The sequence below is a fragment of the Ictidomys tridecemlineatus genome, chromosome 15 (genome assembly GCF_052094955.1).
Source record: "Ictidomys tridecemlineatus isolate mIctTri1 chromosome 15, mIctTri1.hap1, whole genome shotgun sequence".
Lineage (NCBI taxonomy): Eukaryota > Metazoa > Chordata > Mammalia > Rodentia > Sciuridae > Ictidomys > Ictidomys tridecemlineatus.
Genome location: NC_135491.1, coordinates 1,412,552 through 1,437,913, shown reverse-complemented (window position 1 = coordinate 1,437,913; position 25,362 = coordinate 1,412,552). Strand labels below are relative to the sequence as shown.

The 25,362-nt window shown below is 55.9% G+C and overlaps 1 protein-coding gene across 1 annotated transcript; it reads right to left on the bottom strand.

The window, feature by feature from the left end:
• Positions 1–3,757: 3,757 nt before the first annotated feature.
• Positions 3,758–19,796, bottom strand: Znf71 (zinc finger protein 71). The gene is given in 5 exon segments (XM_078032970.1): positions 3,758–6,435; positions 9,557–9,598; positions 9,601–9,682; positions 19,059–19,148; positions 19,751–19,796. Coding segments are annotated over 4 exon segments (1,593 nt in total). The 5' UTR covers positions 19,092–19,148; positions 19,751–19,796; the 3' UTR covers positions 3,758–4,999.
• Between the last annotated feature and the right edge of the window lie 5,566 nt (positions 19,797–25,362).

Here is a 25,362-nt window from a genome sequence, read left to right as displayed (position 1 = left end):
ACTGACCTGGCCCATTAGGTGGTATTTTGAATGACTGCTCATTTTGTTGGCTGTGATACTCATATAGCGGTTAAGTTTTTTTTTTTTTTTTTTAAGTTCTCTTCTGCTGGAGTCACACACTGAAATATTGATGAAGAAAATGATGAGGTAACTGGGATGGGTTTAAATAAACCAGCAGAGAAGGGACATGTTTAAATGCAACCAGACCGGTACAGTGGTATCTGGGAGATGGACACAGGGGGTTCTCAGTGCTAGAGTGTGTGCTTGAAGACTTCCATGCCGAGATATTTTAAAACATAATGTTTATTGCAAAACATTTGAACAATTCTGAATTTAAAGTGTATAAGGTGAAAGTCCCTGTAACGTCATGTCTTCTGTTTGTCAGATATTTCATACTCTCCCTGACTTTTTATGCTTAACCTGATGGAGCAGACTGCCAAGGTGACCCTCACTGGATGCATGCCTCCTTGCAATGCGGATTTTCCAACTCTTCCAGGTGCTCTTGGGACTTGTCAGTGAAATGCGATGTGAATGCTGGGGTGTCTGTAGCAGGCCAAAGCCCCAAGAAGCCTCCTCCTGCAGCCCCCTTCCACTCTGTCTCCTCTGTGAGTGGTCAGGGGACCCCAACTCCCTCCCTGCTCAGCCTGCACTGGCTCCAGCTCACTGGCTGGAGGACCAGCCATGGAGGAGAGGCAAGTCACTCAGCCCCGGCTAGTCAAGACCAGCCTGCCCACAGCTAACCAACAGCAACCACAACTGCACGAGTGAGGATGGCGGGGGCGCCCTGTGGAACATCGTCCGGGAAGCCACAATGAAGAAGCGTCTCACTAACTTTTGGAGCAGTTGCCACATGGCCAAAGCTGAATGCAACACCTCACACCCAGAGTGATGGTGAGCAGAGAAACACTACTAGTCTCACACACATCATTCATTTATCAAAATGCTTTAGGACATTGGTGAGCAGCTGCTGGGTGAAGGCCCCTGAAGCCCCCTCACTTTCGAAACAGGCGAATGGGCGTGCCCAGGACTGTGGCTGAGTGTTTCCACCTCACTCTCTACTCCTTTCCCGGCTGCTCTTCCAGGTGAACCCCAAGCTACTAGGCCAGTCTTTTGAGGTGATGCTGGTGTGGCCCCTTTTGCCCTCTTCCAAGCATGGCTTCGGGCACAGGTGGACGAGTGCCGTGCTGTTCTTCCAGCGGTGTGAATGGTCTTCCCTCTGCCAACAGTCTCTGCTGCAGCGTCACCCTCTCAGGCCCACCCTCCCTGGCCGCAGCCACCCACTTCATCTCTTCTCTCATCCTCCTACGGTGCTCAGAAATCAGGGGTGGGTTGGTCGTGCTCAGAAATCAGGGGAGGGTTGGTCGCCGCTGGATTCCCGCCTCTGCAACAGTGCCCGGGGCACAGCTCGGATCTGTTGACCGAAGGACTCACTGCCCACCCCAGAGCTTCGCCCACTAGGCACCCACGTTCTAGGCACAGCCTCTGCCCCACCGCCAACAGCGAGGGGAAAAGTAGCTCAGGCCCTTCCTGACCCAGACCTCTCCTCCGTCTACACACCGCCTCCTGTTCCTAGCAGCTTCTCACCTGCCCCACCCACTCCACCTCTGCACCTCTCCACCCTTCTGCAACACAGGGGATGGCTGCAAACACCCGCCCCCCTTTCCCAGCAGAGGCGAAACCCGACGCGCCCCATCTTGCTGAGGTCTTCTGAGGCCTTTCCCAGATTTATCAGCCAAAGCCACCTCTGGCTGCAGGTGAATGCCATGCTCTGTGGGCCCCACATGGCGTACGTGCTCAATAAGTGACACTAGTAATAGGAGGGCGGGGCTAGAGCAGGGTGGGCAGTCGTGGGTGGGTCTCACGCGAGTGGGCGGGGCTGGCGCGGCAGGGTGGCTGCAGGGCTCGCTGGGCAGGAGCTGCGGGGGCTGATGGCCCCCACGGTCAGCAGCCCCAAGCGCAGGTGAGTCGGGCTGGAGAGGCCGCAGCACCCAGGTTGGGTGCCTTGGTTCCCTCTGGGGACCTCAGCGCCGCATTCCCAGCTGGCAGGCCTTGCGAGCCTTAGTTTCTCTCTGGCTGCGTCTGGCCCGGGCACCTGGGAACCCAAGTCCTGGCCGCGGCTTGGAGCCAGCAGAGCCAGCAGCCAGGCCCCTGGAGGCACAGTCACCGTGCCTCCGTGCGGGGTCCAGGGCTGGGACTGTGGCCCAGCTGCAGGCGCTGTCACTTACCCCTTTGCAGGTGAGGAAGCTGAAGCACACACAGAAAAGCGCCACGCGGTGGGTGAGAAGCCCAGGCGGCACCCTTGGGCACCAGCACCCCTGACGGAGGGAGGAGGGCAGAGGGGTGAGGGATGCGGGGGAGCCTCAAACGGGTCCTGCCACCCAGTCGGCCACGGGGTGTGGGCGGGTGTGTGGAGATTGCCAAGACTGTGCCCCGGTCCTGGCGCGGGCAGCGAGGCCGTTCACCATCCAGCTGAACTCCAGATCTCACGGCTACACACGTGAATGTCTCCAAGATCAGGGTGCCCGTCAGCACTAAGGACCGGCCTCCTGCAGTTGGTGGATTTTTTCCTTCAGTGACATGATCAGCGGCAGCATGATGGCTGGACCCTGGGTATAGCAGCAGCTCAGCTCCCACAGGAACCTAGACCCATGACGACCCTGGGGGATAGTCACGTCAGTAGGACGGGAAGAACCTGTGTCCTGAATGGCCCTGTGGAGCAGAGCTGCCACTGCCCTGTGCCTTCAGCCTCCCAGGAGGTGTGTGACAGAAACAGGAGAGCCAATTAGGGGAGGCGGAGAGCCCCAAGCCGGAGGATATAGTGAGCAGTGCTCTGTGACCCGGGGAGTGCCACTATGTTCTCATTTTCAAGCTGAGGAATCCAAAGCCCAGGAGTTACCCGGGACATGGTGGGGTTATGAGGCTGGCGAGGAGCCACTTCCTCTGGGCTCTATCCCACCACACTTTGCCTTTTGGCCCCACAATGTCCTGGGCACGTGCCACTGTGGGACAGCAACATGTCAGTATCCCCATTCTCTCCCACCTCTGTGAAGGGCTGGGGCATCCTGTTCTGCAGCAGAAGTGTGGGTGCAATGTCAGCCACCAGGACACGCAGGCGGGACCTCCTGGCCCGTGGCCCCTGCCCCACCTCCTGGTTAACACACAGGGAACAGACATGGCGATGGCCTCCAAGAGACATGTGCAGTGAGAACCACGCTCATGATGCTATCAGCGGGAGGAGTCCTCCTTAACTCTTGCTGACCCAGGCAGGTGGCCAGGTCATATTCTCCACTGCCACTCGCCTCCCCTACTGTGATGTGGAGGGACTGGCCCAGACACCCACATCAAGGGCAGACAGTGGCATTGATTCCATCCTTCACCAGAGCCATTTGGGAGTGCGGAAAGGGCCCAGATCTGCACTGACCAGCACAGGCCACCTCTGTGCAGAGGTCAGATCAGGGGTGAACCCAACAGAAGGAAGCTTAGGATTTCTTCCCCCAAAGACTGGAAGAAGTCTTCTCTCCATCAGGATGTGGCTGAGGGGCTGCTGTGAACGGCAAGGTCCCACGGGAAGTCATGGGGGATGCCAACTCATGAAGGAGAGCCAGAGACTCAGACAGCAAGGGCTCCACCACAGAGTGCTGGACCAAGCCCACCCGACACTCGACCAGCTTCCAGCTGGAAAACCGTCATCTTGCGTATACGTGCCAGGAGGGCACTCTCCCCACTCGCCTTACAAAGTGTACTTGTGATACCAAAGTGACCTTTAAATGACTTGTTTATTCTTCATATACACCAGTATCAAAAAGTGGGAATCATCAGAAACTCCAGGGCGATCAGAACCAGTTCTATCCATGTCAGTATTAAAAGGTGGGGTGGCGGGCCCCCCAGGTGCAGGCAGAGCTTCCAGTCAGCCAGGAGGTGCAGGACAAGGTCCGGCAAACCTGCGCGTCGGTGTCCCTCACATTCAGGGTGGACCACATGAAGAGGTGGCCTCTGGGAGGTGGGGTCCTAGGGGCAGAGCCCCTGTAAGAGGCCCAAGGAGCACAGGGAAGACACACAGAGGCAGTCTATATAGAATGGGCCTCTTCAGGCACCAAGCCTGCGGGCACCTTGGCCCTCCCAGCTCCAGGACTGTTGTGAGCAGTGCTGTGCCACTGCACATGGCTACCCAGTGGAGGGCTCTTCCTGTGACAGCAGGAATGGGCTCGGCGGTTACCTTCAAGCCAAGCTGCTAAAATAACTGCAGGAACAGTCTGCTGGAGTGCATGCCTCACTGAACCCCACAGGGACCTGACCTGGCGCAGCCTCGGTTCCCTCCCTCCCACTCTCCCCTCCGTCTCCGGAGTCGACTTTGACACAGGACTGGCATCCTATCTCTTACACTTAAAAGATCACTTAAAATGACCTAGTCTCCCTTAATCAAAAGCTTTATTTTGAAAAATCCTAACAGACGACTCTAACTTTGGCATTCAAAGCAGGCATTGTTATTTGCTAACTATGGCATGGGGCCCTTTCCTCCCTTACCAACAACTGGGATCCAGTAGGACAGGACGGACTGCCAGTGGGAAGGACCAACGCCCCCATCTCCCTTTAACCCATGGAGAAAACTGAGATGGGACAAACTGAGATCTGGATTCAGGGCGCACAGGACAAAGGGAGTAAGAGCCCAGTCTTCACCCTCCACCCACCTGCCCCTTAGTCCTGCTGACATGCAGCCCCGAGACACTGCCATTTGTCAAGCTCTTGTATTCACACAGAGGGCTGGGCCCCAGCCTAAGTTCCATTACTAACTGGACCTCAGAAACCTTACAACGTCCCCCAATACACCAGGTATCCAGGGACTTGCTGACCTTCGTAGGAGGGCATGTTTGAGCAAAAAGCCCTCCAAGGATGCCCACATTCCTGGGCCTCCTGGGGTCAGTCATCATGTGCTCCAAAGACAGGACTGCCCCACTGACCTGCACGGCACAGCCCACCCACCTGGTGTCCACCGCTGAGCTCAGGTGTGGATTCGCAGGTGCCGGGTCAGGTTTGTGTTGCGGCTGAAGGCCTTCCCACACTCGGCGCAGCGGTAGGGCTTCTCGCCGGTGTGGATGCGCAGGTGCACCGTCAGCGACGAGTTCTTGATGAAGGACTTCCCGCACTGCGCGCAGCGGTACGGCTTCTCGCCGGTGTGGATGCGCTGGTGCTCTATCAGGTACGCGCTCTGGCTGAAGGCCTTGCCGCAGTCACTGCACTTGTAGGGACGCTCGCCGGTGTGCACGATCTGGTGCACCACAAGCGACGAGCGCCCGGTGAAGTGCTTCTTGCAGAGGTAGCACTCGTAGGGCTTCTCGCCCGTGTGGATGCGCTGGTGCTGCGCGAGCGCCGAGTTCTTGCTGAAGGCCTTCCCGCACTGCGCGCACTCGAAGGGCTTCACTCCGATGTGGAACCTCTGGTGCTGGATGAGGTAGGAGCTCTGGCTGAAGGCCTTGCCGCACTCGTTGCACACGTACGGCTTCTCGCCAGTGTGGTTCCTCTGGTGCAAGGTAAGCGAGGAGCTCTTGTTGAAGGCCTTGCCACAATCTTTGCACGCGTACGGCTTCTCTCCCGTGTGCGTGCGCCGGTGCTCTGTCAGATGCATATTCTGGCTGAAGGCCTTGCCACACAAGGGACACACGTAGGGCTTCTCGCCTGTGTGCGTGCGCTGGTGCACAATGAGGTGCATGTTCTGGCTGAAGGCTTTGCCGCAGTCCCCACACGCGTAGGGCTTCTCGCCCGTGTGGATGCGCTCATGCTGCGTGAGGGACGAGGTCTTGCGGAAGGCCTTGCCGCACACATGGCACGCATAGGGCTTCTCGCCTGTGTGCGTGCGCTGGTGCACTACGAGGTTCATGCGCTGGCTGAAGGCCTTGCCGCAGTCCCCACACGTGTAGGGCTTCTCCCCCGTGTGCACGCGCCGGTGGATGGTGAGGGACGAGCGCTCAATGAAGGGCTTTCCGCACACGTCACAGCGGAAGGGCTTCTCGCCCGTGTGGATGCGCAGGTGCTTTACGAGGGACGAACTCCGACCGAAGGCCTTGCCGCACTCCCGGCAGTCGTAGGATGCCAGGCGCTGGCCAGGGTCTGAACCACTGGGGCGCTCCCCACGCACCCCAAACAGGCAGGCCCCCTGCTCCGCGGGCACCTCCAGCGGTAGCGGGTCAGGGGTGCCACTCTGCGTGGTAGAGGCCTTCAACTCACGGCCCTCAGAGACAAAGCCCTCTGCCAGGCTGCTGCCCTGGTCAGTGGGCCACCGCTCCCCGCGAGACCCCATACCCCAGCCGCCCTGCGTGCACGCTCCTGCCCAGGCGCAGGTCCTCTCGGGCCCTCCCAAGGCTGCCCTGGCGGGTGCCTTGCCCTCTACAGTGTCGTCCTTAGCATCCAACTCCTTCATTTCAGGTCTAGTCCCCCAGTCTGGAAAAACAAAACAAAACGACAAAAACAGAAGCAGTCAGCAATGCCGGGAGTGAGGAACATCCACAGCGGGACTGGGCAACGGAGCCCCAAGATGCCGCAAGGCAAGGCCGGGCGAGAAATCACGCTGGCAACTGGGAGAGCGAGCGCGTGGGGAAGCAGGGTGCGGGTCGGCTGTGAGCTCCGGAGTCGCAGAGAGCCGGCTTGGACACGACTGGCACGACGCCGGGGAGGAGGGCAGCCGAGGCTGCGCACAGGCTCCACCCTCGCCCAGTGCACCAGAGGCCCCGCACTCGCTCGTACTAAAGTGTCCACAGGTGACACACGCGCGCGCTGGTGACTCTGCTCCCTCACCTGCCTCCTGTCTGCCCCGGCCTTCCCCCCGCGAGGCTGACCTGCCACCAGAGGCTTCTGGGTGTCAGGCAAAGGGAGAAATTGGCAGCGTTGGCAGCGCAGTGGGTGCTCGGGGTGCCACCCTCACCCTGCAGGGTGCAGGCCCACTCCTGCGCTCCACCCGTGGTCTCCGCACGCCCTGGGGGCGCCCCAACCCCCACCTCCCCTCTGAGCGTCCTCACGCTCCTTCTCTCCTGTGAGCCTACTAAGAAAACGCCCCTGCGGGAGCCTCAGTCAGACGTGGGGCCTGGAAGGCAGCGGCTGCAGGTCGCCCGCAGGAGGCGCCTGGCAGGAGGCTGGCCCCAGCGGCTCGGGGGCGGGAGCAGCTGCGGGTATCAGGTCCCAAGACCAGACAGTTCTCCAGGTGGAGGTGGCGATGTCTGCACTACAGAGTGAACGAACCTAATGATATTAAACCACACTTAAAAATGATCAAAACTGTAAGTTTTATGTATATTTTATCACAATTTTTAAGTATAGTATTAGACTTAGCAGTCGTCCTTGCTGCTCCCCTTTCCTCCACCACCGGTGTAAGTGCCACTGCATGCACAATGCAGCCACCACAGGTTCTCACCCAAAGAGCGACCCACAGGCTCCCCACCCTCCCAACTCGGCTCCTCTTCACCACCCCCATCCTGGGGACGCCAGATCAGACCCAACGCAGAGTCGGGGCTGCCGCTGGCCCTGGACTCCCCAGGCCTGGCCCCCCCCCATGAACTGCCCATCCTTCCTGTGTGTGTGGGGGGGGTGCTGGGGATTGAACCCAGGGGTGCTCTACCATGGAGCCACATCCCCAGTCCCTTGTATGTTTTATGATGAGATGGGTTCACTGTGAGCCCAGGCCGGCCTGGGACTTGTGGTCCTCCTGCCGGGGCTGCCCAAGGAGCAGGGCTGCCCTTGGGTCCCCAGGGGTACGGGTGGGCCCCATCACACCCATTTCTCGTCCCTTTCTATCCCCTGCCCATGCTCTACAAATTACAAAAGAAACTCAGAATGAAGCCTTCGGGGCCTTGGGAAAAGATATCTTAGATCTGACACCAAAAATACTATCCATAGAAGAAAAAAGTTGAGACACTGGAGTTCACCAAGTTAAAGACCTCTTGGCTCTTCAACAAACGCTGGGCACCAGGTGCCCACACAAAGGAACAATTTGGACCCTTTCCTACACAACTCATAAAAATGAATCCCCAGCGGATCCCAGACCTAAGGAAGAGCTAAAACAGAACTTGAGAAGAATATAGGAGTTGACCCCTGCAACACTCTGCCACCAAAAGCACAAATGCAACAAAACAGCTAAACGGGACTAGAAATTATGGAAATCAGAAATTAGATGGTAGGCCAGTCTACCCCCAAACCATCATGGAAATGAGAAACTGTGTTTCAAATGACACCATCAAGAAAGGGAAAAGAGCCCCCAGAAGGGGGGGAGATGTTTGCCCAGCACACCTGCTCAAAGACTCGCACCAGGAACGGGAACTCTCAAAACTCCGCCACGACCTAACTGATGTGAAAGGGAGCAGGCCCCAGGCTTGAGGCCTGACAGAGATAACACACAAGGCACGGGACACAGAAGGCAGGGCCATGAGGCCACCCATCTGTGTGGAAAGCCAGGCCGGAAGAGGGCAAGGCTGGTGGACCTGGACCTGAGCCCAGGCCCTGGACACGCATGCTCTCTGGGGCTTTGTGCGTGACAGAGTGAACTGGAAACTGTCCGAATACTCAACAAGTGGCTGGGAAGACAAACTGCAGGTGCCCACACGGTGGCATGATGCACGGCGAGGAGGAGAAACGGACTGCTGAGACACAGGGCCACTTGGGAGCATCATGAGCAACACCACCAGGTCAGGGAACTGGACACGAAGGTGCACGCCCTGTGGCTGTGTGCACAGAATCAAGGACATGCGGAGCCACTACAGGGACCCTGGCCACAGGAGAGGGCCGGGAGGCAGGAGTGATCTCCAAGGGCAATGAGGGTGGTGGTGGACACGCTGTCCTGTCATGGCCCTGGTGGCACTGTGCACTGCACGAATGTGCTGTGAATCACAGGCCAGTCGTAGCCCAAAACCATCCACGAAGGAGTCAGGACCACGCCAGGTGCAGGTGGGGCTCCCTCCACAGGGCAGTGCCCAGACTGTGCCGTGTGGCCGCGACTAGTCTTGCCCTTTGGTTTTCTTCCCACACACTTCCCCCACTTATGGAAGGGGCCTAAGGACAGACCCTTAAAAGTGACTGTTAAAAATGTGACTTAGGATACCAAACTGACTCCAAGAGGCTTGCCCCGACTGCACTCCTGAAGTGGGTCTCTGGCCCTAAACCCTTTCTCATTAATCTTAGTGTATTCCAAAAGGATGATCTCTCAGTTTGTAAACTTCTATCAGGAAAGCGTTTTGAAACCTCAGGCTGTGACCTGTGTGTCACCCTGTGTGTCTGTGAACTGCCAGCTCCTGTCAGTGTGGTCTGATCACCTACCGCTCACTTAGTCCTTCTGCCCTTTGTTCCCAGGGTGGTTTAAGGATCATGACCCCTGGTTATACCTGTGAAGAAATCATCCTCATGTCACCTACCAACCTCACTTTGAGCCTCAAGCCGTGACAGGACCAGGAACGTACCCTCTGTGCCAGCTCCTCAGCTGCACCTTCTAGCGGCCCCACACCCTTCCTGGCAGGATCCTTTTCCTGTGACTGTGTCCTGTTATGGGCTGCTGGTGACGCCGCAGTACCACCCTTACCCAGAGAGACCAGGGTCCTGGAGTTCTCCAGCGTGACATCCTGTGCAGGTCCTTCTGGGCAGGCTCCAGCTGCTGCCACTCCTCCTGGGTCAAGTCCACAGTCAGGTCCCTGAGTGTCACTGACTCCTGCAGACAGATTGCGCCACTCACCGCCAGGCCCTCCTCAGAGCTCTGGAGGTGTGGCCGGAAACACGGACAGGATTTAGGGATGTCTGTGAAGTCAGGAGCAGACGGGGAGGAGGGACTAGTGCCTCCTGGGCAGGCGGGTCACCAGGGTCTGGAGATGCGGCCACAGGGGGCTGAGCAGAGCTCTGAAGCCCTCATAAGGGTGGCTTAGGGTGAGGCTGCTCACAGTCGGGAGAGCTGGGGGGCTTCTGGAAGAGGGTCCATGGAGCCAGAGCTGGGCTCTAGCAGGTGGTCAGGCGGCTGGGGTGGGAGCAGTCCTTGAGGCACAGGCTTGAACCATGAGACCACACCACGGCGCAGCAGCAGACGGTGGCAGAAGGGTCACAGAGCAGAGGCCCTCACTTCCTCCCAGCTGCTCGGTGCCAGCCCTTCTGGGCGGTGTCATGGGTCAGATCAAGTGCTGTGCCCCAAACATTTGTAAGTGCACGTCCTGACTCCCCAGGGCCCTGACCGGACTGAGACACAGGGTGGCTGGGGAAGTGATCAGTCACGATGAGGTCATCCTGCGGCAGCAGCCCTGGCCGGTCATGACCATGTCCTTGTAAGAGGTGAGAAGGCAGGCAGGCAGAACCCGGCCAAGATGGCAGCCACAGGGACAGTGCCAGGGCAGACCACTCCCCCGCCTTCAGAAGGGTGGAGTCCTGTGGGCAACTTGCCAGAGCGTCAGTCTCCGGGTGGGAGGGCAGCTCCTGATGGCCCTGTACAGCTACCTGGTAGATGGACACAGCTCTTCCCGTGCTGACCCACTCACTAACTCAGTGCAGGCCACAAGACAGTCACGGCGGCCTGTCACCTCTCCGTGACCTCTCCCTGCCCCTTCCCACCTGCCCCAGCACTCCTGGTTCCCACACGGCCCACTGGGCCCTGCCAGGAGCAGGCGCTGCAGGGAGCTGGCAGGTGCAGAGGGTAGCCGGCAGAGGGGCAGACCCTGCGTGGTTAGATGTGAGGCGCCCCCGCGAGCAGTGTGGGGGGAAAGGCTGGGTCGTGAGCTGCCCACCTGACTGGGCATCAGTCCCCTGGCGCGGTTAGCTGTGGTAACTGGAGGTGGCCGGGCTGTGGCTGGAGGAGGTGGTCCTGGGGGCTGTGCCTTGTCATGGAGAGGAGAGCTCTCTCTGCTTCCTCGTGCCATGTCCTCAGATGCCCTCCTGCATACACACTTTGCCCTGATGTTCTGCCTCACCTCAGGCCCAGGGAACAGAGGTGGCCATCTATGCACCAAAAGACTGTGAATTTGTGAGCCTCCAAATAAACCCTTCCTCCTCTGATTGTTTTTCTCAGGTCTTTTGGTCCCAGCAGCAAAAAAGCACACTAAAACAGTCCCTCCTCTGGTCACATGGCAGCTAGTGGATACCAGGCATGGAAATCCAGGGCTGGATCCAGAGCCTGGATCCTAATGCCTCTCGGGAACCAGCGAGAGGGCGGATGGGAAAACTTGGGAGTGTCTAGGCGCAACGTCCCCATCCTGACGGGACCCCAACCCTGCCCCGCCTGCTCCTTCATCTCACCTGCTGCCCTGAGCCTGCTGCTCCTCTGCCTCGGCGCTCTCCCCTCCTCAGCCCAGCCAGCCCCTTCCCCTCCTTCCTGGAAGGTCTCGGCAGGAGGGTGGCAGGACCTGACTCTGGACCTCAGGGGACACCCTGTGCCTGCAACTGTGCTCTCACAGCTCTGCTCGCAAACCCACGGTAAGCATCCTGTGGAGCACAGCCAGATCCGTCCCGGTGGAACCCGAGGCGGCCTTACAGAGGAAGACCTGAGCCCTGCTACAGCACGGTGGGCCTCGGGGACAAGGTACCATGTCAGATCTGCCGCCACCAAAGCACCAGAACTGCAGAATTCCACTGCGAGGACCGAGGGCAACCGGTCTCGGGCTGGGGTGGGGGCCGGGAGGTAGTGTCCAGTGTTGTAGTTTCAGTTCTGGGTCAACTGGTCCATAAAGCCAACAGGTGGAGACAGGCCACGTGGGCGGACATGGGTGTGCACTGGAGTATCACAGCTGCGCTGAAGGGAGCACACGTGTCCTCAGGGACACACCCCGTCAGTATTTTGCTAAGTGGAAAAAAAAAAAGTCACAGAAGAGCTCCTATTGCATGACTCCATGGATCTGAGACGCAGTCTATCGAGACAAAGGGCGGACTGTGGCGACCACGGGCCGGGTTCACAGGCAGAACAGGAGCGAGGGCTAAAGGCCACATGGTCTTTTGGAGGTGATAAATGATCTAAAATCGATAGTGGCGATGGTGCCACAATGGTGAGTTTACCAGAACTGGCGAAGGACGCACTTGGCGGCAGGTGAGGGCAAGCCCTAGGTGAAGACACAGCCAGCCGGGCTCAGGAGTGAGTCCACCACATGTTCCTACAGCAGAAGGAGCTTCGGCTGGAGCCAGCAGCCACGTGGAGTGCTCAGGGGACAAGCAGCAGGCAGGACAAGATGCTGCTGCTGCTGACCTGCGGGCGGCGAGGCCTTGCACAGGCTGAGCACCACGGAGGCCCTGCAGGCCAGGATGGACTCGACCTCCGACACAAAATGCTTTTGCAACCAGAAATAAAGTGAAATGAACAAATCAAGTGAGTGAGAAAAAGGGAACCTGGAGGAGCAGCCGCCACGGTATCCATGCATTACGCGCTCTTGTGAGCACACACACACTTCTCCTGTCTAGGCGGCCAGGGAGCACAAGATCCCCCCACCGCCTACAGGAAGGGCCACATAGACAGCAGTTTTTTAAATTTTAAAATACAAAGTACTTAAAAGTTGGATTTTTAAAAATTAAAAGTAAACAAATAATAAAAAAATGGCTAATAAACATTTTCTAAGAATTAAGACCAGCAATAATTCAAACACTGCCACTTGGAAAGAGGTCCGGTGTTACCGTATGTCACCTATCATGCTCCAGGGGCACTACTATCTCTTAAATCCATCTATCCCTTTGTCCACGTGTCTTCTGCATCCAGCACCGGTCACACACGGACAGTGGCCAGCCAGCGGAAGTCCTCTGGTACTCACCCGTGGGGACTCACCTGCCCCAACACACCTGGACAGCTACACCGACAGGCCTGCTCGGCCACGGCTCCTCCTCAGGAGATGCTCCAGAAGACATCATCTAAGACCCGGGAAGAGTGCACCCGCCTGTGTCCCTCGACCACAGCAGTGACCAGAACGCGGGAGACCAGCACGTGTTCAATAAGAGAACCATGAGGAACCAGGGGCACCACGCAGAGACCATGTCTTCACCCACAGATGTCACAGAGGAGTTTTAAACAACGTGGAGAAACACTAGGATGGAGTCTTTGATTAAAAAGCAGAATACAAGACTGCTTGGCCAGGGTCGTCGTTATTTTGCAAAACGACGTGAGTGTCCCGGGGGAAAGAGACCGACCTGAACACTGCGGAGGTCTCCCGGGTGAATCTCATCCCCTATGCGTTTCCTTATGGGTTTTCTACCATATGATCATGTATTTACCTCTGGCAACTTCCTTCCGTGATCTGTTCATGTGCGTGATTGGGAGACAGCCAGAGGACGCGGAGGGCGCTGCAGGAGGGCAGCACTCCCAGCTGCTCCTTGGCTCAGGATCCTGTGCAGTGCTGCTTCTGAACGGGGAGCTCAGAGAGGGAGTCCCCGACACTCAGCACAGAGAGCCTCCCAGGGACTCGGAAATTCAGGTGCACTAAACAAAGAGCAGGAAAGAAGGGCCGGGGGCCAAGTGGCTGCTGCAGGGGCAGCGCCCATCACCACGGAGGGTGACCTCCGGAAAAGCAGCCTGAACTTGTTGAGGCAGAGGCCAAGCGTGAAAAGTGCAGTGTGTTTCCTGACCGGCTGCAGAGGGCTGCTGTGGAGCCGAGGTCACAGCAAACTCCACCATGCTGGCCCCGCAGGCGTGGGTACGGCTAGCAGGATGTGCATGAAACAGGCACAGAGAAGACGGCACCCAGGGGACCCACGTCAGAGACACTCTGGCAGCCCACCCGCTTTTCCTCTGGGTCTGGCTGCTCCTGTGACCAGCCAAAGCGGGTCAGGAACATGAATGGCCAGCATGGACACACTCAGGGACGGAGCCTGGGGGGCTGGGCAGCATGTGGGTGGGGGAGTGGCCCCCTGCCTCATGAGTGGGATCCCAGGGGGACTCCTGAGACCCAGACTCCCAGCAGAGGGGGCACTGCCAGGCCCTAGGGTGCCCTGACCTCGTCTCTCTAGAGCAGTCACCACCCAGCAAGCCCTGAGGCCTGACCAGCCCTAAGCCCACCCACCAGAGGTGCACCCACAGAACGCTGCAGCCGCCCCACCCTGGGAGTCGCCCGTCTGGCAAATGAGAAATGGGACCAAATGAAACACTGGAAATAAAACAGAATAGCAACAATTAGTTAAAAAAGAAACCCTCTCTATAATAATATTAAGTGCAAATGGTCTCAACTACCCAATCCAAAGACACGGGCTGGCAGAGTGGATTGAAAACCAATCCGAAGACACAGGCTGGCAGAGTGGATTGAAAACCAATCCGAAGACACAGGCTGGCAGAGTGGATTGAAAACCAATCCAAGGACACAGGCTGGCAGAGTGGATTGAAAACCAATCCAAGGACACAGGCTGGCAGAGTGGATTGAAAACCAGGCCCACTCTGTGCAGAATGGATTGGAAACCAGGCCCACTCTGCGGACTGAGGAGAGGCACCTTCCGGGCACAGGCACTCACAGCGAAGACGAAAGGACACAAGTCACATCCCATGCAGAGCAGCCTCCAGGTAGGCAGGAGCAGCTACTCTCGTATCTCACAAAGCAGACTTCACACCAAAACCAGAGACACAAGGTCACTTGACAGTGGTAAAGGGAACAACACCACCAGAAGATACGACAATAGTAGATATCTATGCCCCAAACACTGGTGCACCTAAGTATATAAAATAGACAATATTCAAATTAAAGACTCAGACAGACCCAACGTACAATAATACTGGGTGATTTCAACACACCTCTCTCACCCAGACCTATCTAAACTCAGTTAAGACTCATCGGAGTCTCAAATGGCGATAACAGACTATAGAATATTTCATCCAACAAAAGCTAATATACTTTCTTCTCAGCAGCTCATGGAACCTTCTCCAAAATAAACCATATTTTAGTCCATAAAGCAACTCTTAGCAAACACACAAAAAACGGATACAATTTCTTGCATCTGATTATAAATCAACACCAAAACCCCACAGAAACTATGTAAGCATACAGAGACTGGACAATACTCTTCTGAATCATGAACGGGTGATAGAAGAAATCACAGGAGAAATGTGAAAGTTCTTAGAATGAAATGAGAATAGCGACACGACTCTGTGTCACACTGAGGACAGCTCTAAGAGCAAAGTCTACAGCCACGAGAAACAGCCTTCCTGGGAAACCCAGGGAGACCCGGAATCAACAATCTGACGATGCCTCTCAAGGCCCTTGAAAAACAAGAGAAAAACCAATTCCAAGACCAGTATAAGGAAGAAAATAGATCAGAGCTGAAATCAATGAAATTGAGAATTGAAAAATACAAAGAATCAATGAAACAAAAAGTTGATTCTTTGAAAAGATAAAATTGAGAAGCCCTTAGCCACACTGCACAAAAGACCCCAAACTAAGGAAATTAGAGGTGAAAAAGGAGAAATCGCCGCAGACATCACAGGATAACTAAGAACTATTGTTAAAGTGTATACTTCAGTAAATTGGAAAACCTAGAAAAAACACTTCTAGACACATATGACCTGCCAAAATTGAATCAAGAGAACATGGAAACCATATAGACCGATAGCTAGAGACGAGATAGAAGCAATAATAAAAAGTCTTCTGACAAAGAAAAGCCCAGGAGCAGATGGATTCTCAGCTGAATTCCAACAGTCCTCTAAAGAAGAGATAAGCGCGAATGCTCCTCAAATTATTCCATGAAATAGAAAGGGATGGAACACTTAGAATTCATTCTACGAAGCCAAATACCAAACCAGATAGGACATATCAAGGAAAGAAGACTACAGATCAAAAATCCCTGATGAAATTAGATCAAAAATCCTTAATAAAACTTGGCAAATTGTGTTCAACAACTTATGAAGAAGACGTGCATCATGACCAAGGTGGACTTTTCCCAGGGATACAGGGTGGCTGACTGTGCAAATCAAGGGCTGGGGCCGGGGCTTAGTGTTGAACACTCACCTCGCACATGTGAGGCCTTGGGTCCCCTTCTCAACACCACATAAAAATAAATAAAATAAAGATATTGTGTCCATCTACAACTAAAAACATATTTCAAAAAAACATACAAGTAAGTAAATGTGATTCGTCACATAAATAGCAGGATAAAAATCACTTAATCATCTCAACAGATGCAGTGAAAGCCTCTGACAAAATTCAGTACTCATTCATGATAAAAAAAAAAAAAACTAAAAAAACGAGGCATAAAAGGAACCTATCTCAATATCATAAAGGCCAACATAATAGTGAATGGGTAAAAACTTAAAAGTATCCCCTTTAGAACCTGGAACAAGACAAGCTGTCTATTCACCATTCCTGTTCCACATAGCATTAGAAATGCTAGCCAGAGCAATTAGGCAAGAGAAGGAAATAAAAAGGGTAAAAATAGGGAAGGAATAAGTCAAACTATCACTGCAGACAAGATGATCCTGTACTCAGAAGATCTAAAAAAAACTCTACCAGAAGACTGCTGGAGCTAATAAACAAATTCAGCTAAGTAGCTGGTTGCAAAATCAATAGAATCATCAATAATGAATACACTAATAAAGAGACTGCTGATAAAGAAATCAGGAAAACAATTCCATTCACAATAGCCTCAAAAAAAAAAATAGCTAGGAATCAATCTACCTAAGGAGGTGGAAGATCTCGACAATGAAAATTATAGAAGACTGAAGAATGAAATAGAAGACCTTGAAGATGGAGAAAGCCCTCCCATGTTCATGGACAGGCGGGATTAATATTGTTAAAGTGGCCATACTACCAAGAGCAACACACAGATCAACACAATTCCACCAGAGTACCAGCAACATTCTTCAGAGAACTAGAAAAATTAATTTGGAAGAACGAAAGATCCAGAATAAAGCAATTATAAACAAACAAGCAAAAACCCAGTAATACTAGTCATCACAACAGAGCGACAGTAACAAAAACTGCATCACAGTGGTATAAAAACAGATGCACACACCAGAGGAACAGACAGAAGACCCCGAGACAGACACAGCCATCTGATCCTTGATGAAGATGCCAGAAACACACATTGGAGAAGAGAGACCCTTTTTAACAAATGGTGCTGGGAAAAGTGGCTATCCATAGGTAAAAGAATGAGATAAGTCTTATCACTCAGCCTGCACAAAAATCAACTCAAAATGGATTGAAGACCTAGAAATTAGACCAGAAACCATGAAATTTTTGGAAAAAAAAATAGGGTCAGAACTCCAACAGGCAATGACTTTCTCCATAGGACTTAAAGCTCAGGAAATAATGCCAAGAGTTAATAAATGGAATGGCATCAAATTTAAAAACTTCTGCACAACAAAGGGAACAATTAAGAATTCGAAGAAAGACCTACATATCAAAAGAAGAAATACAAATGGCCAAGAAATATATATATATATATATAAAGTTCAACATCATTATCAATTAAGAAAATACAAATCAAAACTACAATGAAATTCATCTGACTCCAGGTAGAATGGCAGTCGTCAAGAATAGAAGCAGTGGTAAATGCTGGAGAGGGTGTGGAAAAAAGGAACACTTTTACAAAGCTGAGTTATAAATTAGCACGATGACTATGGAAATAGTATGGAGGCTCCTCAAAAGACTAGACGTGGAGCCACCATATGACCAGCTACACCACTCTTACTACAGCAAATACGCACACCATGTTTATGCAGCACAATCCACAGCAGCCAAAATATGGACCAGCCTAGGTGTCCATCAACAGGTGAATGGATAAAGAAAATGAGGGATTTATACACAATGGAGTGTTCTTCTTTTTTAGTTGTGGAGAGACACAATATGTTTATTTTTATTTATTTATTCTTATGTGGTGCTGAGGATGGAACCCAGGGCCTCACGCATGCGAGACAAGCGCTCTACCACTGAGCCACAACCCTAGCGCCGACACACAATGGAGTTTTACTCAGCCATAAAGAAGAATGAAATTATGTCATTTGCAGGAAAAATGGATGAAACTAGAGACCATCATGTTGAGTGAAATAAACTCAGGTCAAAGGTCACATGTTTTCTCTCATACATGTCAGCTAGAGAGGAAAACGGAAAGGAAAGTGGGGAGGATCTTACGAAAGATGAAGGGTGATCAGCAGAGCAGAGCAAAGGAGCTGGGGGAGGGAGGAGGGCGGACCGGAAACCCTGGGGATGCTGCTGGCAGGTTCCCCGTCACACCGTGTGCGTGTGTGAGTTTTATGTAACAACGAGCCCCACTGCTGCACACAACCAGAGCACACCCATGCACGATGGGAAAGAGGAGGGCCAGGCGCACCGGCGCACACGGGTGCTGCGGCAAACAAGGCGTCAGCACAGCTTCAAAGGCCAGGGAATCCTCGAGGCATAAAATTGGATCAAAAAAGCCCTCGAGATTGAAGCAGCAGAGCCAACACGCGCTCGCCCTTTACGACGCTCCTCCAGGAAGAAAGATCTCAACTGAACTCCAGCGCCCACGGGCTCCTCCCGGACAGAGGCCTGTGGTGGACCGTGTGGCCTCAGCACCCGTGTCCTGATGCACAGTGCTCCAGGCTGAGTACTTACATGCCATCTACTTTTATTACAAACTATTTCTGGTCTAAAAGTAAGTTCATGGGACAAAAATCCAACAGCCACACCCCCCGCCCAGCTAAAGATAAAGCATCGTGGCTGGGACTGAAGACCCCACGTGGCCCCCCATATCCTCCTCCCTCTCACTGGAGGTCCCCCACCTCCTAGATGGGGTGTGCCTGCTTCCACAGGTGTGTGTCCTGTCACAGCACAGGTGGACGCCCACAATGGACATTTAGTGCTGCGTGTCCACTTCTAAGGGCCACACGCCCAGCAGCACCTCACCAGGCCCGGGTTATCAGCATAACGTGTTTAAGCCACCCCTCACCAGGGGCCCACTTCGGCACTGCCCTGTCCTGCATGGCTGGCCCCCAGCCCTGGAGGGTGCCGGACAAGGACATGCCCTCCTCACCAAGGCACACAGAGCCCCCAGGAGACAGCTGGGGACGAGGGCCCTGGAGGGGTCTGTGTGGGTGGAGGCTCATGGGGAAGCAAGAGCCCGTGCCCTGGGCCCGAGTCTTCTGAGAGGAGGGCAGGGGTGACGTGACTCACCAGCGGTACGTCAGTCGGCAGCTGAGCAGCCATCTCTCCACCGGGACACGATCATCAGGGGAAGAGGACGGTCCTGAGGGACCAACAGAGCTGTGGATGTGGGGGACAGACCAGGTGAGAGGTCAGGCCTGGCCCTCACAAGGACACACAGGAGGACACACACACAGGTGGACACACACAGGGCCTGTGTTGAGGGGGCTTACTGCACGCAAAGCACTCCACACATGATCTCACAGAAGCCCTGTCTGCCTAGAGTGGGCAACCTACCCACCCACTTCACATGGGGGGAACTGAGCCAAGAGAGCCAAGCCACTGCCCCAGATGGGAGCCAGGACTGGAGTGGGCGGAGTACGTCGGGGTCTCCATGGCCTCCCAGATGCAAGTCACAGGGCTGCTCTACCACGCAGCCTTCTCCCACTGCCTCCGACTGCCCTGCCCAGCCCCAGCCCCTCGGGTGCTCCCAGACCTTATGCTGCTGTCCTTACTATGGGCATGAGCCATGTTTGTTCCCAGGGGCAGACCTCATGTGGCTGTCCAGGCCCTCACAGGCGGGTTCCACATGCTCAGAAAAGGCCAGTGCCACAGCCCGGGTCATCACCTCTCCTTCCCTGAGCTCCCTTAGGACAAAAGGAAAGCAGGGCCCAGGCCCCAGCCCAACCCCGACCCCGACCCAGGCAGGACTTTCCACCTACTCAGTCACCTGGCCGGCCTTTTGGTCTGCGCCTCCCTGTTCACAGCACACTCAGCTTCTGCTCACACCAGTCCAGGGGGCCACTGAAAACTGTTGATGGAGGAAGAACAATCAGGGACTGATTTAAATGAAGCTGAAGAAATAGGACAGCTGGCACAGGTCAGGGCAACACCCGGAGGCCCAGGACAGCTGGCACAGGTCAGGGCAACACCCGGAGGACCAGGACAGCTGGCACAGGTCAGGGCAACACCCGGAGGCCCAGGACAGCTGGCACAGGTCAGGGCAACACCCGGAGGCCCAGGACAGCTGGCACAGGTCAGGGCAAAACCCGGAGGCCCAGGACAGCTGGCACAGGTCAGGGCAACACCCGGAGGCCCAGGACAGCTGGCACAGGTCAGGGCAACACCCGCAGGCCCAGGACAGCTGGCACAGGTCAGGGCAACACCCGGAGGCCCAGGGCAGCTGGCACAGGTCAGGGCAACACCAACAGGCCCAGGACAGCTGGCACAGGTCAGGGCAACACCCGGAGGCCCAGGGCAGCTGGCACAGGTCAGGGCAACACCAACAGGCCCAGGACAGCTGGCACAGGTCAGGGCAGCACCCGGAGGCCCAGGACAGCTGGCACAGGTCAGGGCAACACCAACAGGCCCAGGACAGCTGGCACAGGTCAGGGCAACACCAACAGGCCCAGGACAGCTGGCACAGGTCAGGGCAACACCAACAGGCCCAGGACAGCTGGCACAGGTCAGGGCAACACCAACAGGCCCAGGACAGCTGGCACAGGTCAGGGCAACACCAACAGGCCCAGGACAGCTGGCACAGGTCAGGGTAACACCCGCAGGCTCAGGACAGCTGGCACAGGTCAGGGCAACACCAACAGGCCCAGGACAGCTGGCACAGGTCAGGGCAACACCAACAGGCCCAGGACAGCTGGCACAGGTCAGGGCAACACCAACAGGCCCAGGACAGCTGGCACAGGTCAGGGCAACACCAACAGGCCCAGGACAGCTGGCACAGGTCAGGGCAGCACCCGGAGGCCCAGGACAGCTGGCACAGGTCAGGGCAACACCAACAGGCCCAGGACAGCTGGCACAGGTCAGGGCAACACCAACAGGCCCAGGACAGCTGGCACAGGTCAGGGCAACACCAACAGGCCCAGGACAGCTGGCACAGGTCAGGGCAACACCAACAGGCCCAGGACAGCTGGCACAGGTCAGGGCAACACCAACAGGCCCAGGACAGCTGGCACAGGTCAGGGCAACACCAACAGGCCCAGGACAGCTGGCACAGGTCAGGGCAACACCAACAGGCCCAGGACAGCTGGCACAGGTCAGGGCAACACCAACAGGCCCAGGACAGCTGGCACAGGTCAGGGCAACACCCAGAGGCCCAGGGCAGCTGGCACAGGTCAGGGCAACACCAACAGGCCCAGGACAGCTGGCACAGGTCAGGGCAACACCCGGAGGCCCAGGACAGCTGGCACAGGTCAGGGCAAAACCCGGAGGCCCAGGACAGCTGGCACAGGTCAGGGCAACACCCGGAGGCCCAGGACAGCTGGCACAGGTCAGGGCAACACCCGGAGGCCCAGGACAGCTGGCACAGGTCAGGGCAACACCCGCAGGCCCAGGACAGCTGGCACAGGTCAGGGCAACACCCGCAGGCCCAGGACAGCTGGCACAGGTCAGGGCAACACCCGCAGGCCCAGGACAGCTGGCACAGGTCAGGGCAACACCAACAGACCCAGGACAGCTGGCACAGGTCAGGGCAACACCAACAGGCCCAGGACAGCTGGCACAGGTCAGGGCAACACCAACAGGCCCAGGACAGCTGGCACAGGTCAGGGTAACACCAACAGGCCCAGGACAGCTGGCACAGGTCAGGGTAACACCAACAGGCCCAGGACAGCTGGCACAGGTCAGGGCAACACCAACAGGCCCAGGACAGCTGGCACAGGTCAGGGCAACACCCGGAGGCCCAGGACAGCTGGCACAGGTCAGGGCAACACCTGGAGGCCCAGGACAGCTGGCACAGGTCAGGGCAACACCTGGAGGCCCAGGACAGCTGGCACAGGTCAGGGTAACACCTGGAGGCCCAGGACAGCTGGCACAGGTCAGGGCAACACCCGGAGGTCCAGGGCAGCTGGCACAGGTCAGGGTAACACCAACAGGCCCAGGACAGCTGGCACAGGTCAGGGTAACACCAACAGGCCCAGGACAGCTGGCACAGGTCAGGGTAACACCAACAGGCCCAGGACAGCTGGCACAGGTCAGGGCAACACCCAGAGGCCCAGGACAGCTGGCACAGGTCAGGGCAACACCTGGAGGCCCAGGACAGCTGGCACAGGTCAGGGCAACACCTGGAGGCCCAGGACAGCTGGCACAGGTCAGGGCAACACCTGGAGGCCCAGGACAGCTGGCACAGGTCAGGGTAACACCTGGAGGCCCAGGACAGCTGGCACAGGTCAGGGCAACACCTGGAGGCCCAGGACAGCTGGCACAGGTCAGGGCAACACCTGGAGGCTCAGGACAGCTGGCACAGGTCAGGGTAACACCTGGAGGCCCAGGACAGCTGGCACAGGTCAGGGTAACACCTGGAGGCCAGACAGTCCTTCCACACTCGCCTGCCAGGACCAGCGGCCCCTGGAGATGGGGCACTCAGCACCTGTGTCACCTCTGGCAGAATCAGTGCTCCGTGTGCCCCTGGCTGAGCCGGGCTGCCCTGAACACCTACAACCTGGAGATCACCTGGGAAAGCCCAGTCCCCCTCCAGATGGACCTTCAGCAACTGCCATCTCCCAAACACCAAAATTACTGGGAGCCTATCAAGATGTCATCACTCAGCATGGACTCCTGGCCAGCCTGGAGCTGAACGGTGCCACTTGGGGGCTAGAAGCAGCATTAACCCTGTCGGGGGTTCTGGGCTTGGACCAGGGCCTCACACATGCCAGGCCAGTGCTCTGCTCAGAAGAGCCTCCCAACCAGCTTCCAGGGCAAGAAAGTGAGACAAGAGGAGCCACAGCACCACGCCAGGCCTGGGAGTGTGGGGTGGCCTCTGCCTCTGCAGGGCTCTCTTCCCACCCAGCTCCTCGGGTCAGCTCAGAGTCACCTGGAGAAGCCGCTCCAGGCCCTGAGCCCTTCAGCCACAGCCCACTCGGGTCTTCTCCAGCACACTTCATGACACCATCAGTGCCGCCTTCAGGGGTCACCTGTCTTCCCCCCAGACACAAGTCCCCGGGGGAGCAGAGGATTGGCAGTTTTGGATGGTATCTCAGAAATCTAGGACATCTGTCACATAGGAGATGCCCAAACACAGCGCTGACTCAAGAACAGAGCCCCTCTTACGGGGCAAGGGACCAGGAAGTGGGACTCCCCACAGGCTGCTGAAGGGGGGGGTCCTCACCCTCCTTCTAGAAGGTGATGGGCAGGACACAACCCTGGGATCTGCCACAGCTATGAGAAGTCACCCACGGAATACACCAAGTTCACTGCAGCACTGCTCCCAGAGCCAGGAACAAAACAAAACGTAAAACCACCTCAACCAACAGAAACCCTGGACGTGCTGGGCCAGTGGCACACGCCTTAATCTCAGGTCCTTAGGAGGTGACGCTGGAAGATAGCAAGTGTGAGGACGGCCTCAGAAACTTAGGGAGACCTGTCTCAAAAAATTAAAAAGGAGGGGCTGGGGTTATAGCTCAGCGGCAAAGCGTTTGCCTCACACACGTGAGGCACTGGCTCCAACCTCAGCACCACATAAAGATGAATGAAGAAAAGATACTGTGTCCATCTTTAAAAAAAATTAAAAAGGGCTGGGGTGTGCCTCAGAGGTAAAGCACAGAGAGAGAGAGAGAGAGAGAGAGAGAGAGAGAGAGAGAGCGAGCGAGGGCCAGAGCGGGCGAGCCTGATGAGTGACTAGGGGGACAGGTAGTGCGCCTAGAAGGGCGCTATCCTGAAAGCCAAGCAGGAAGCAGAAAGTAGCTGCGCAGTCAGAGGCACAGGCCTGTGATCCCAGCTTCCTAGGAGGCTGAGGCAGGAGGATCTGAAGCTCCAGCCAGTCTGGGCAACTAGAGACTGGAAATAAAGTAAGGGGCGGGGGAGCCCTGCCTATCGTGTGAAGCCCTGGGCTCCATCCTGCACTGGGAGCAGGTGGGGGACTGGAAACCAATAAACCCCGTGACCAAAGGAACAGGTCACATAAATGGAGGGGCCTCTGACAAGGAGAACAGGTCACTTTAGGTCACTTCTGGAGAGCAGAAGTCAGTCTCGCTCCTATCCATGTGTTCATGGTTTTACTAAGTGGTGCCCAGTTTTCCAGAAGTGCCGGGCAAGGCCAGGCTGGTACCTCGAGGTATGGAATGGAAGTGGGGGACGGGGGCTGCTAATTATTTTTTTCTTTCTATTCCTCTGAGTTGTGCCCCTGGGTGCAGCAACCTTAGAGTCTCATCGTGAATTTTTTAACAGAATTTAATTTTTAACCTGTATCTCTTCTGGTCAATGATCTCTAGCACTCACCCTGGCACTGAGGTCACACTGGTTCCTTTGGCTGGACTACTTAACCTGTCCACACACAGCAGGGCCCCATAATACCTGCAGGGCCTGGGAAAAGTCTGATTTATTTTAAAATCATAAGAAAAAAAGGTTAATCTATGGCAACCTGAACTGTATATTCATGAAATCACAAATATAACTTGATTTTTTTTAATGGTGTAAGCTGCCCATGAATAGAAAAGAGTCCCAGAAGTCCTAAAGCAGCCCTAGAAGCAACGTGGCCAGGAGCGCAGCGGGTGAGGTGGCACTCAGTGTGGCTGCAAACCCAGCGGCTTCTCCTTCCCCTTCTTCCCCTGAGCTCCCCGGTATTTCCTTCCTTTCTTTCACGTCCAGTTTCAAAGGGAGCCTCCCTGTAACCTGTCTCAGCTGAGCAGAAAGGGAAAGGGGGCCCTGAAACCTGGACGCCTGGGCGCAGCCTTGGGTGGCCCCCTTAACGTCGGAGCCTCGGTTCCCGTGTGTAAGACAATCTCAGGAGCCCTGGAAAAGTGCCCAGTCCGACACCAGCTGGACACACTCCGGAGAGAGGACTCCTGTGGGAAAAGAGCGAGTGGCCCTTCATGCACGCCCTGGGAGGCAGAGGGAGAAGCTGCAGCCCCGCCGGTCCTTCACACACCCCCTGCACGCCCAGGACCCGCCCCTCCAGCCCCTCCTCGCCAGGCCAGGGGCAGTAGGGGGAGGCTGGGAGGCGGACTAGGAGAAGTGTGGGCCGGAGGCAGTGGTTCTCTAGGCCCCCGGCTCAGGCGCCCACGGGCTGGCACACACACCTTGGAAGGAGCACACACACCTGCCCGTATGCACCCACCCAGACAGGCACTCACACCCAGAAACACTCAGGTGACACTCCCGCTCCCCCAGACACAGAAGGAAAATTTAGACATAGGTGGACACCCAGAGGGCAGCGCAGAGAAACCATGGACAGAGATCACACCAGAGACTCGGGCCCAGGGTACCAGCGGAAACGTCCTCACACAGAGAGGACTCTGATGAAGCGTCTGTGTATGAAGGACCTTGGCGCACACACAAAGGCCGGGCCACCCAGTCCCCTAAGCAGACCTGCACTGAGACACTG